Consider the following 13,663-nt stretch of genomic DNA (forward strand, 5'->3'; position numbering starts at 1 on the left):
TTTGGAAACAGGAGCTGAAAATGGAGCCTTCAAGCACCCCTGCCAAGTTCCTTCCTCCGGCTTTTCTCCTGTCCTTTGCCCAGCCTGGAGGATCTTCTCCCCTCTCTAAGGCTCTTGCTGTCTCTGAGATCCAAGACTATGACAGCAGCCGCCTCCCCTGGCCTCCCACAGCACATCTGCAGTGTACCGCACAATTCCTACTAGACTAAGCATATTGTCTGTGAGAGGTTCTTCAATGTATGTCATAAAATCACTCAAAGACAAGGGTGATTTCTGCTGCTGCCCTTCCCACAGTACAGATAGCCTAACAGACCCTCTGTTTGGCCTTGCTGACCTACTGAAGAGTTCAGTTCCGCCCTCTTGTTCCTGCCAGTGATGCAGAGAGCACAATAAAGTCCTTTCATTATGAAGTGAAAGGCAGAGATACAGGGGCTGAAAAAGTACTCATACAGAATTATCTATTGTCTCAAATGTCTCATGGCAGCCAGATCTTGGAATCTTCAGATTTGATAGATGTGGAAATGACTTTAATATATGTGGTGGTGCTTAATGGATTAGTGTTTCACTGGGATGAAGTGTGTAAATTAACAAATAAAAACATGGGTTACATGAAACAGGAAAAGGGAAGATGTTCTTGTTCTTACTTAACTGATATTCCCCAAAGTTCTTTTTTCTCTCCATGTTCCATAGCTGCTAGGAGTTCATAGTGGAAATTATTGCTTTTCATATTTCTGATTATAATAATGCACCAGAAGAGAGGATCTGATCAGAAGAAAAATATAGTGAGATTCATATTGCCTTTATTTTACAATAATCACTGAATGTCCCAAAGCTATTTAGGGTGTAAATAGCAATCAATATTTTAGAAAGAAATCTGGATTCACACTACTGTGAATTCTGGATCTTTCCTCTTCCATGGCAAGTTTAGGGGTACTGTGTGCTCCTAGAGGATCCCAGCTTAGGATACAGATACAGTTTGTAACTCTCCCATGATATCTAAATCTTTTAAGCATTAACTATACTGAGGCTTGTAAGAATTGCTGATCAGCCTTGTGAAACTGCAGCAATGTTTCACAGAGAACTAAAAGTGTTCACACCCATGCACACAATACAAGGTGGGAAATATTGTACTGACTCTGCTTTCTTATGAAAGTCCTGTGACATGGCTTCCTCATTGCCTTGTGCGCTGCAGTTAAAGAGCTTGCTTTAGAACAAGACTAAACTTGTGGATAGAAAACATCACCTATGACTTTCTTTCCCAGATTAATGGGATTCTAGTTTGGGTTTCAAAGGGCTCTTTGTATACCTTGCAAAAGATTCTGGGTCTTTGAATATTTCTGTTCTAGTAAAATTTGGAGTTCTGACCTACATTTTGTATATGACTTTCCTGGGTTATGGAAAAATATGCAGTCACCTAGTGTGATGTCAATTTTCTTGAACCCTCTGTGTAGATGGTGCAAATTAAAAAGCCAGGTCAAAAAAAAAAAAAAAAGCCAGGTCAGCATTAAATAGATTTTTCTTTATAAACATAATGACAAAGAGATTATACAACATCAGGTAAAGAGAAGAATGTGACTAAGTCCACTGCTGCCTGTGTCTTGGAGCAAGAGAAGGGCTCATCCTAGAAATAATTACCTTTATTTCAAGGGGAAAAAGTCCTGGGAAAAACTTCTGAGTTTTCACTTAGCTTGAGAACTTGGTCGTCATATCCAAATGGTCCCATCGCAATCCTTTTTTCCCGGGCAGTGCGTAGGTCTTTGACAAGTGATGAGCGACCTCTGCGTCTTGTGTTTAGGCCCAGGACTGAACTCTGTGACCAGGGATTTGGTGCGCAGGGCCTCACAGACTGCAGAGAAATATTAACATGTGAACACATATGCCAAATGTGGTCCTCATGTGACAGGTAGATCCAAAGACAAAGCCTCTTCAGCCATAGTTCTATGAACCACCATCATAAATAAGAGAATTGAATCTATAAGTTCAAGACCTGACTCTTTTGATCCCAGTTATCAGCCTAATGGGGAGAATATGCCTGAATTGCCCACCCAAGTCTTGGACCTTCACATGGTGATCTTTGGGGAGAGACTGGGTTTTCTTTATCTTTACTGTTATGCAGAAGTAGCAGCAGCTATGGGAACTATAGTAGCAATGATTAAAGAGCTTTATTCCTCAGATGTGCTGGGATAGATTCAATCAGAGTGAACAGCCCCTGGGGACACAACACTGATCTCTTTTCATTTTATAAACCATTGTAGTGATGGTCAGGGTTAAGTTTGTACTTAGGTTAAAGCATTCCCAGGAGTCTAGGCTGTTCTAATATCAACCTGAGTTTCTGTATTACTCTATGGAATAAAAAGAGTGATATCTATCTCATTCCTAAATGTATTCTTAGGGTCAAAGTATAAACGGAATCCCATTTACAAAATGTCTAAATATATACATGCTATCAATTAAGCTAACAAACTGTTAAATAAAATATATTCTATCACCTACCTTGGGAAAAAGACCATTTTGAATTTGGAAATTTTACATTTTTTGAAGTTTTCCTGTCTGTTTGTTTTTTTAACCAGAGTGTGATGGTGCAGGAAAACTGCACTGTAAATAAATGCACCATATGTTTTTCTTTTGTAATAGGAATCAAGCAAAATAGTACACATCAGAATTGTGTATTTGCAGGAAACAAACCTATACTGGTACTACAAACAGTGAATTTGCCTTTGTGCATGGCATGTATCTTCCGGTTTCATTAAATAAATAGGAACAATTTTGTTATGATGTCTGATGAATTTAATGAGATTGTTTCTGGTTTTTATAATACTTAAATATTCTCTAATTAATCTTAAAAGTTTAACCCCAGAGTTTCATATATGCCTATTTACATATTTGCAGAAAGAACACTGGGTCTTGTATAATATTTCTTACTTCACAAATAACTTATAATTTCAGCTGCATATTATATTGTGTTTTTGCTATTTAAGTAGTAAGAACCAACACATTTATTATCTTGTTTTTTATTAATTAAAAAACTGAATAAATACACTATGATGGGCTATATCATTTTAATTTTGACTTTCAAGATGTATTTATTTGTCAATCATTTTTATTATATTCTTTGAATATTATGCTTGAAATGAAAAATGATGGGACTTTCATGGTGGTCCAGAAGCTAAGACTCCACATTCCCAATGATGGGGTCTGGGTTTAATTCCTGGTCAGGGGACTAGATTCCACACGCCACAAATAAAAGTTTGATTGCTGCAACTAAAAATGAAACTACACACTGCAACTAAGACTCAAAGCAGACAAATAAATAAATATTTTAAAAAATAAAACTGAAATCATGATAAAAAGTAAGTCTTACCTGCACATGAATGTTTGTAGCAGTTTTATTCATAATCACTATGAATCACTATGAATCACTAAAAACTAGAACCAACCTTCAATTCAGTTCAGTTCAGTCACTCAGTCGTGTCCGACTCTTTGCGACCCCATGAACCGCAGCACGCCAGGCCTCCCTGTCCATCACCAACTCCCAGAGTTCACTCAAACTCACGTCCATCGAGTCGGTGATGCCATCCAGCCATCTCATCCTCTGTCGTCCCCTTCTCCTCCTGCCCCCAATCCCTCCTAGCACCAGGGTCTTTTCCAATGAGTCAACTCTTAGCATCAGGTGGCCAAAGTATTGGAATTTCAGCTTCAGCATCAGTCCTTCCAATGAACACCCAGGACTGATCTCCTTTAGGATGGACTGGTTGGATCTCCTTGCAGTCCAAGGGACTCGCAAGAGTCTTCTCCAACACCACAGTTCAAAAGCATCAATTCTTCGGCGCTCAGCTTTCTTCACAGTCCAACTCTCACATCCATACGTGACCACTGGAAAAACCATAGCCTTGACTAGACGGACCTTTGTTGGCAAAGTAATGTCTCTGCTTTTTATTTTTTTTCTGCGCCAATTGCTTTATTATTTATTTATTTATTTTAGTTCTACTACAATAGTTTTTATTCTATTTTTTTTTCCATTTATTTTTATTCATTGGAGGCTAATTACTTTACAATATTGTAGTGGTTTTTGCCATACATTGACATGAATCAGCCATGGACTTACATGTGTTCCCCACCCCGATCCCCCCTCCCACCTCCCTCCCCATCCCATCCCTCTGGATCTTCCCAGTGCACCAGCCCTGAGCACCCGTCTCATGCATCCAACCTGGGCTGGTGATCTGTTTCACCCTTGATAGTATACTTGTTTCAATGCTGTTCTCTCTGAACATCCCACCCTCGCCTTCTCCCACAGCCTAAAAGTCTGTTCTGTACACCTGTGTCTCTTTTTCTGTTTTGCATATAGGGTTATTGTTACCATCTTTTTAAATTCCATATATATGCGTTAGTATACTGTATTGGTCTTTATCTTTCTGGCTTACTTCACTCTGTATAATGGGCTCCAGTTTCATCCATCTCATTAGAACTGATTCAAATGAATTCTTTAAAAATATGGAACGCTTCACAAATTTGCTTGTCATCCTTGCGCAGGGGCCATGCTAATCTTCTCTGTATCGTTCCAATTTTAGTATATGTGCTGCCGAAGCGAGCACTGTCTCTGCTTTTTAATATGCTATCTAGGTTGGTCATAACTTTCCTTCCAAGGAGTAGGCATCTTTTAATTTCATGGCTGCAATCACCATCTGCAGTGATTTTGGAGCCCCCCAAAAAATAAAGTCTGACACTGCTTCCACTCTTTCCCCATCTATTTCCCATGAAGTGATGGGACCAGATGCCATAATCTTAGTTTTCTGAGTGTTGAGCTTTAAGCCAACTTCTTCACTCTCCTCTTGCACTTTCATCAAGAGGTTTTTTAGTTCCTCTTCATTTTCTGCCATAAGGGTGGTGTCATCTGCATATCTGAGGTTATTGATGTTTCTTCCGGCAATCTTGATTCCAGCTTGTGCTTCTTCCAGCCCAGCGTTTCTCATGATGTACTCTGCATATAAGTTAAATAAGCAGGGTGGCAATATACAGCCTTGACGTACTCCTTTTCCTATTTGGAACCAGTCTGTTGGTCCATGTCCAGTTCTAACTGTTGCTTCCTGACCTGCATACAGGTTTCTCAAGAGGTGGGTCAAGTGGTCTGGTATTCCCATCTCTTTAAGAATGTTCCACAGTTTATTGTGATCCACACAGTCAAAGGCTTTGGCATAGTCAATAAAGCAGAAATTGATGTTTTTCTGGAAATCTCTTGCTTTTTCAATGATCCAGCAGATGTTGGCAATTTGATCTCTGGTTACTCTGCCTTTTCTAAAACCTTCAATAGGTGAATGGAAAAACTAACAGTGGTACATCCATATGATGAAATATTATTCACAGACAAGAAAGAAGCTCTCAAGCCACAAAAAAGTATGGGTAATCTTGAATATATATTGCTAAGTGAAAGAAGTTAGCCTGAAAAGGCTACTAATGTGTGATTTTAATTATATGACATTCTGGAAAAGGCAAAATAACAGAGGTAATAAAAAGATCATTGATCGTTGCGTGTTTGAGGGGAGGAAGAGAGGATGGAAAAGAGGAAGCATAGAAGATTTTTAGGGTGGTTAAACTATTCTCTATGATACCGAAATGGTGAATACAAGGCATTATGCATTTGTTAAAACCTATAGAACTATACAGCAAAAGAATGAATCTCAATGAATACCAATTTTTTAAAAAAATCATTTAGGAGGTCAGGGAGTCCCAGGAAGAAACCCAGACTATGGTAAGAGACTATAATTGTAACCTCAATTTAAATACATATTTTTGTTACAGATAGTGTGATGATGATAAAAAATATTTTCAAGCATAAATATAGAATATATTAGAATAAACTTCTGTGTGGAACTCATTTAAAAATAGAATGTAAGTTTAAAAAAAATTAAACTTTCAACTTCAAAGAAGAGCTTATTTATTTTACAATTTTTAATATGGATAGTATATGTGTGCTAAGTTGCTTAAGTCATGTCTGACTTTTGCAACCCCACGGTCTGTAGCCTGTCAGGCTTCGCCATCCATGGGATGCTCCAGGCAAGAATACTGGAGTGGGGAGAAGGAAATGGCAACCCACTCCAGTATTCTTGCCTGGAAAAGTCCATGGACAGAGAAGCCTGGTGGGCTGCAGTCCATGGGGTTACATGACCAAGCATGTGTGCATGAGGGTGGAGGGAGATGGGTTGGCAGCAATAGACTGGTAGAACTGAAAAAAAAAAAAGAATACTGGAGTGGGTTGTCATTTCCTTCTCCAGGGGATGGATGGTAGGTACCAAACTGTTAGAGATCTGGTTGGATGTATTTTTGAAGTGATATAACAACTAATTAAAATATAAATATATAATACTAGAATATGTAGATGTTAGAAATTAGACTCTGTCTACTTAAACTTAAAAACATTTTAAAAAATTACTTATGTATTATTTATTTTTGGCTGTGCAGGGTCTTTGTTGCTGTGCGTGGGCTTTCCCTACTCTCTAGTTGCAGGGTGTAGGCTTCTCATGTCGAAGCTTCCAGGCTCTAGAGCACAAGTTCAATAGCTGTGGCACAGAAGCCGAGCTGTTCTGTGCTCGGGTCTTTCTGGATCAGGGATGGAGCCTGTGCCTCCTGTGTTGTCAGGCAGATTCTCTACCACTGAACCACCAGGGAAGTCCTTAAAAACATTTTTGATGTTGATGAAAAAAAGGTGAAGAGGTGACATAGTTTTTCACAATTCTTTTAGTGTGACCATAGCAAAAGAGTTGAAAGTTCAACATCCTGGACAGCGTCTTACTGCAGGACTTTGCAGACTTTTTCTGTGAAGGGCCAAATAGTATATATTTTATGCTTTGAGTGTGAGACAGCCTGTGTCAAAACTACTCAACTCTGCTGTTGTAGCATGAAAGTAGCCCAAGGGAGTCTGCAATGAATGAGTACAATATAAACTTCCAATACAAGTTTATATGTTGGCACTGAAATTTGAGCTTTGTATAAATTTTACCTCACAAAATATTGTTTTTCTTTTGATTTTTTTCAATCAGCCATTTAAAAATATAAAAATCATTCTTAATCCACAGGAGTCCTGCCAGATTTGGTTTGAGGATTATTACAATACGTTGCTCCCTGCTTTACAGTAATTTGGTAAAACAGTGTTCCAAATTAGGAAGAGTCAATATTCTCAAAGTTAGCCTGGAGTCTGTCTCACATTTGCCAAAGCAAAGTCCTATATCCTTGAGACTTTAAGCCAAGTAATTCACATTTGATCTTAGCCAAAAGGCCGAGAAGCAATAAGCCAAGTAATTCAGAAATGTATAAATTTAAGCATGTAAGTTCTTCTATTGCCAATAACACCATTCCCCAGAGGCAACCTCTGATTTCAGGTATTCAACTGTGCACACAGACACATATATAACACAAGTAGTTTTAAAGAACTATATCTAAATGTACATGGATTGCATTTTTAACAACAAAAAGGGACAACATACATATTGTTCTGCAATTTGATTTTTCAATTACAATATATTTTCAACATCTTTCCTAGTAATAGTTTTTAACAAGAATTCTTGATCTTTAGTACATTTGAGCCATTTTCAATTTTGAACTGATAAACAATGAGCATAAGTATCTATATATATGTTTGTACACATGGGTGAATATTTCTGCTGGATAGATTCTTGGAAGTAGTATTGATATCACTGGATCAAAGATATTCAGATTTTATATTGATGAAGTTATCCAAAAGTTTATCCTGGGGTTTCTCAACCTTGGTACATTTCTTTTTTTTTTTTTTTATATGTTTAATTTATCATTTTATTTTTTTTTTATTTTTTTTTTTTCTTGGTACATTTCAATTCAGTTCAGTTCAGTTCAGTTGCTCAGTTGTGTCTGACTCTTTGCAACCCCATGGACTGCAGCACACCAGGCTTCCCTGTCCATCACCAACTCCCGGGGTTTACTCAAACTCATGTCCATTAAGTCAGTGGTGCCATCCAACCATCTCATCCTCTGTCGTTCCCTTCTCCTCCTGCTTCAATCTTTCCCAGCATCAGGGTCTTTTTCAATGAGTCGGTCCTTTGCATCAAGTGGCCAAAGTAATGAAGTTTCAGCTTCAGCATCAGTCCTTCCTTCCTATGAATATTCAGGACTGATTTCCTTTAGAATTGACTGCTTTGATCCCCTTGCAGTCCAAGGGACTCTCAAGAGTCTTCTCCAACACCACAGTTCAAAAGCATCAATTCTTTGGTGCTCAGCTTTCTTTATAGTCCAACTCTCACATCTATACATGACTACTGGAAAAACCATAGCTTTGACTGGATGGACCTTGGTCAGCAAAGTAATATCTCTGCTTTTTAATACGCTGTCTAGGTTGGTGATAGCTTTTCTTCCAAGGAGCAAGCGTCTTTCAGTACATTTAGGTATATTTAGTACGTTTAGGTCTGGGTCTGGATAATCCTTTGTTATGGCTCTGTATCACACATTGTAAAATGTTTAGCAGCATCTCTGGCCTCTATGCATTAGATGCCAGTAACAGCTCCCCTGTTGTGACAAACAAAAATGTCTCTTGGTATTGTCAAATGTCCCCTGGGAAGGAGGTGGCGGGGGCCGGTTACAAAATCATCTTGGGCTGAAAACCACTACCCTGGACATTTCTTTTACGTTCCTTAAATTTCTTTGTCTCCCTATCCCCTTTTCGATAACTTATCATGTTATCCTTCCTTCAAAAAGGAAAAGTGCTTCAGGGAATTTGTGATTTAGTATATATCACCCCTCTCTCATGGGCTAAAGTGTGTCTCTTAAAATTCATGTGTTATTCATAAATCCTAACCAGTAACTCAGAATGTGACTATATTTGGAGACAAGTTCTTTAAAGAGGTTATGAAGCTAAAGTTAGATTTTAAGAATGGACCCTAATCCAATATGACTGATGATCTTATAAAAAGAAGAAATTTGAACACAGACTTGTACAGAGGAAAGACCATATGAAGATTGGGAGAAGCCAGTCATCCACAAGCCAAGGAGAGAGGACCCAGAAACCAGTCCCGGCAAAACTTTGATCTCAGACTTCCAGTCTCTAGAATTGTGAGAAAGTAAATTTCTGTTGTTCAAGTCAGCCAGTCTGTGGTACTTTGTTATGGCAGCCCTGGCAATCTAATATATCTTCCCAATGGGGGGAGAGGGGAAGAATGAATGAAAAAGGCAAAGACTAATAGCAACAGTTAGAACTGGACATGGAACAAGACTGGTTCCAAATAGGAAAAGGAGTATGTCAAGACTGTATATTGTCACCCTGCTTATTTAATTTATATGCAGGGTGTCGGGAGCCGCCGGGATGTGCCCAGGCTGTGACAAGGTCACGGGACGAGAGAGGAGCCTGCAAGGCAGCTCTTCCCCTTGGGGTCACCCTGGGGACCCAGTTTGTCCCCTTTCTCTTTCTGTCTTATTGTTATTGTGCTTTCTACTAAATCTTGGAAATGTAATATGTAGTAATCAGGCCTACCCGGAATGGCCCAAGCCGAGGGTATGGCTATGGGCAGACATAAGGAAAAGGCCACAGGCATAGTTTGGCTGCTTGCTTAGAAGATTATAATGTCCTAAATTAGAAAAGAGTAGAGACATTTAGATTCAGAAATAGATGTACTGCTTCAGTTTACTTGCTCTTTGGTCAAGAGGGTTTTCGTTGTTGCTATTTCAGTGCTGCTATTTGTCCACTGTTTCCATTCCCTTAATAAACATAGAATATTACAGGTATTTTTGTAGAATTAGAAAATGTGTAACATAGGATTTCAATAGCATAAAAGATTTATATTAACCAGCCTCACTGCCATTACCTCACTATTAATAGAGGTGTTTTGCTGCTTCAGAGGTGTTTTGCTGCTTCATAGTTAAATATTGTAGATTGAGGTTTTGTGGTCTCAGACAAAGAAAAATATCAAGGTTTTCTCATGGTACTATTCTCAGAAATGTCAAACATGTTTTTCATAACCCTTCCCATGTATTGTTTTATTGTCCAAAGAATTCATATTATATCTGGAATCTATGGAACATCGTTTTTGTCAGAGTGAAAATATTAGACCATTGAGGCAAGAAGACTATGTACTGGATATACAAGGAAAAAACCCTGTAATCGAGATTGTTCCAGATGAAGTCATTGGAAAAGATATGAGGGAAAATGTTGACGGAAGTATGAAATCAACATCTGATGTAACATGGGGTGGTGGTAAGGGGGAGGCAAGAAAAACAATTCTATATAATCTGAGCTGTTAAAAAATAAACAGAGAGAGTTCTTGCATTGCAACCAGAGTCCATGCACTTCTTTTCGCCGACGCCACTCATCCCTTGGGTATTCCTGGACCCGCTGGGGCTGGACCCCGGAGTACATCAGAGAAATGTGTAGCAGAGTACATCATGAGAAATGCTGGGCTGGATGAAGCACAAGTTGGAATCAAGATTGCTGGGAGAAATATCAATAACCTCAGATATGCAGATGACACCACCCTTATAGCAGAAAGTGAAAAAGAACTAAAGAGCCTCTTGATGAAAGTGAAAGAGGAGAGTGAAAAAGTTGACTTAAAGCTCAACATTCAGAAAACTAAGATCATGGCATCCGATCCCACCACTTCATGGCAAATAGATGGGGAAACTGTGACAGACTTTATTGTGGGAGGCTCCAAAATCACTGCAGATGGTGACTGTGGCCATGAAATTAAAAGATGCTTACTCCTTGGAAGGAAAGTTATGACCAACCTAAACAGCATATTAAAAACAGAGACATTACTTTGTCAACAAAGATCCATCTAGTCAAGGCTATGGTTTTTCCAGTGGTCATGTATGGATGTGAGAGTTGGACTACAAAGAAAGCTGAGTGTCGAAGAATTGATGCTCTTGAACTGTGGTGTTGGAGAAGAGTCTTGAGAGTCCTTTGGACTTCAAGGAGTTCCAACCAGTCCATCCTAAAGGAGATCAGTCCTGGGTGTTCACTGGAAGGACTGATGTTGAAGCTGAAACTCCAATACTTTGGCCACCTGATGCGAAGAACTGACTCATTGGAAAAGACCCTGGTGCTGGGAGGGATTGGGGGTAGGAGGAGAAGGAGACGACAGAGGATGAGATGGCTGGACAGAGGATGAGATGGCTGGATGGCATCACCGACTCGATGGACGTGAGTTTGAGTGAACTCTGGGAGTTGGTGATGGACAGGGAGGCCTGGCGTGCTGTGGTCCGTGAGGTTGCAAAGAGTGAGTGACTGAACTGAACTGAACTGAACTGAATCTAAAGGAAAAACTAACAATGGGTTTTGGTGGAGGAGATAACTTTTCTGAAAGGCTTCAAATCATTCTATGTAGCTTTAAATATGGGACTGGCTCTATCCAATCTCTTTTCTACAGCAGCTTCTGTGATGAACAATTATCAACTTTTATAATCTCAATATCAAATTTCTTTAATTAATAAAGGTAAATCAAGGAAACAAGAGCAAGGAAAACAATGATTAGAGATCAGGAAAAATGAAAGAATTAGAGGAAGTGAAGTTTGTTGTTTAAAAAACACTATATTTTTAATTGTATAAATGATATTTACAATGTAGAAAACCAGACCGTGCAAATAAGCAGAAAAGAAGAAAATAAAAATCACCTGAAATCCCACCATCCAAAGGCAATCACTGTTAAACATTGTGGCATAAGGACTCCCAAACTTTTTTCACTAGTATGTATATAAGGGCAGATGTATAGATAGAAATACACATACACACACATACCACACACACATACACACACATATATATCCTGACTGGGAACCTACTGTATCACTTATTTTGTCTGTTTCTTTTTCCTTATTAAATGGTATACTGAGAAGTTATTCCATGTCAGTAAATTATATTTCTAGAAATGGTTTTGTTTTCTAAAAAATTTTTGGCCACGCCTGTGACATGTAGAACCATAGTTCTCCAATCTGGGGTCAAACCTGCATCCCCTGCATCAGAAGAATGGACTCTCCACTGCCGAACCATCAGGGAAGTCCTAGAAAATGTTATTAATAGCTTCTTTTGTTGAACTAAGTAGATCCATTGGAAAAAGATGAAATTAAAGGTAAGCCAGTCTCCAAAAGGTGCCTCCCAGTTGCAAGGGAAACTTAGAAGACATACAGAAACAACATTCTTTATTTGAGGAAATCACAAAAATGTTGAAAAAAGAAGAGGATGAGGTCACAGGAAAGACTTAGAGTAGAAGATACTTGTACAGAATGTGGTAAAGACAAATCTATGGCCCTCCTCCAGCTACGCACAGTACTCCCCAGCTTTGCCAGCCAAGGAGCATAGCTCATCCCCCCAGTTCACTACAGGATGGGTCCACTTTATTTTGAAAACTGCTCTTTTTGAAAAAACAAAGCTCCCAGTGACAGCCTTAACTTGCCCATTGCAGTATTTCCCCAGAGAATCTTGTTATCAGGATCTGGCCAGCACACACAGCCTGTTTGTCAATTAGGAAGAGGGCTCCCCCTCTGCTGGCCCTTCCTCCAGACACTGCAGCCCTAGATTAGGGCACAGAACTTTCCACGAGAACATCAGTTGGTTTCAACCCTTATTTTGGCCTTTGGCCCTTGGCCAGGTGACTGCAGAGCGATACCTCACACAATGGCCTTGTCTGATATGGTCCCACTGACCCACTTAAACTTCCACAGGGCATGTGCACTAATAATCTCCCCATTTCATGCTGTCATCCTGCCCAACTAAAGTACTTCTCTGCCTCCTGCACACCTAGTTCCTCTGAACTGGGCCAGAGGCACCTAAGCCATCATCCATGGCTTTGCTTCATAATAATAAATTATAGCTACAATTTTTAAAGTGTGTAGACCTTTACCAGATCCTGCACTAAGTGCCTTGCATCCATTATTTTATCCTCACAACAACACTATGAAGAAGTATATTCAATGACTATTCCCACTTTACAGATGAGATTACTGAGATCTGAGAGAGTAATTTGATGTAAGTCTAACGTGTTCATAACTGCTTGCAAGGGTGTAAAATCTTTGGGAGGGAGTTTGGTAAAGCCTGTAATAAGCACAAAAATTATCCTGCCCTTTGACCCAGCAATTTCAATCCTGGGAATTTATCATAAATGATTCAAATGGAGACAAGTCATCTCTGTGTCTAAGCAACAATAGTTACATGGAGACTGACCAAGTTCCAGACAATTGCCCCCTCATGCTTACCACTGTGTCCATTAAATTGTTGTGGAATCTGGAGTCGAAAAACACACCTCGGAGGACACTCAAGACAGTAGAGTACAGTTTATTATGCCAGCAGGTCCAAGGGGAATCAGTTCCCAACAAGGACCCTGATGTTTCTGAGAGGCCCAGTTTTATACCCCCCACTACGTGACTGGTTATATGTTAGCAACCTCTTTGTTGTATATGATTGAGTTTTACAACAAGTAGGTGCTAGGAGAACAAACAATTAAGGTTAAAGGAGGAGAACAATGATTATCACTTCATGGCAAATAGATGTGGAAACAGTGACAGACTTTATTTTTGGGGGTTCCAAAATCACTGCAGATGGTGACTACAGCCATGAAATTAAAAGACGCTTACTTTTTGGAAGAAAAGTTATGACCAACCTAGACAGCATATTAAAAAGCAAAGACATTACTTTGCCATCAAATGTCTGTCTAGTCAA

The 13,663-nt window shown here is 39.3% G+C and overlaps 1 protein-coding gene and 1 non-coding gene across 3 annotated transcripts in view; both read right to left on the bottom strand.

Annotated features, from left to right (window-relative positions):
• Positions 1-682: 682 nt before the first annotated feature.
• The window catches only part of HEATR4 (HEAT repeat containing 4), a 42,146-nt gene continuing 29,165 nt past the window's right edge, over positions 683-13,663 (bottom strand). Inside the window, exons 16-17 of one of the 2 annotated variants that reach the window (XM_043472499.1) lie at positions 1,636-1,846; positions 683-762 (exon numbers count right to left, since the gene is read on the bottom strand). In XM_043472499.1, coding sequence (XP_043328434.1) covers positions 1,643-1,846 — 204 coding nt within the window. In that variant the 3' untranslated portion in view covers positions 683-762; positions 1,636-1,642. Of the gene's footprint in view, positions 763-1,504; positions 1,847-13,663 lie in introns of those variants that run through there. The other variant, XM_043472498.1, reaches the window with a different exon arrangement.
• On the bottom strand, positions 4,486-4,592 carry LOC122444509. The gene has a single exon (XR_006270327.1). It is a non-coding gene; the product is annotated as a U6 spliceosomal RNA (small nuclear RNA).

The sequence above is a fragment of the Cervus canadensis genome, chromosome 6 (genome assembly GCF_019320065.1).
Source record: "Cervus canadensis isolate Bull #8, Minnesota chromosome 6, ASM1932006v1, whole genome shotgun sequence".
Taxonomy (NCBI): Eukaryota; Metazoa; Chordata; class Mammalia; order Artiodactyla; family Cervidae; genus Cervus; species Cervus canadensis.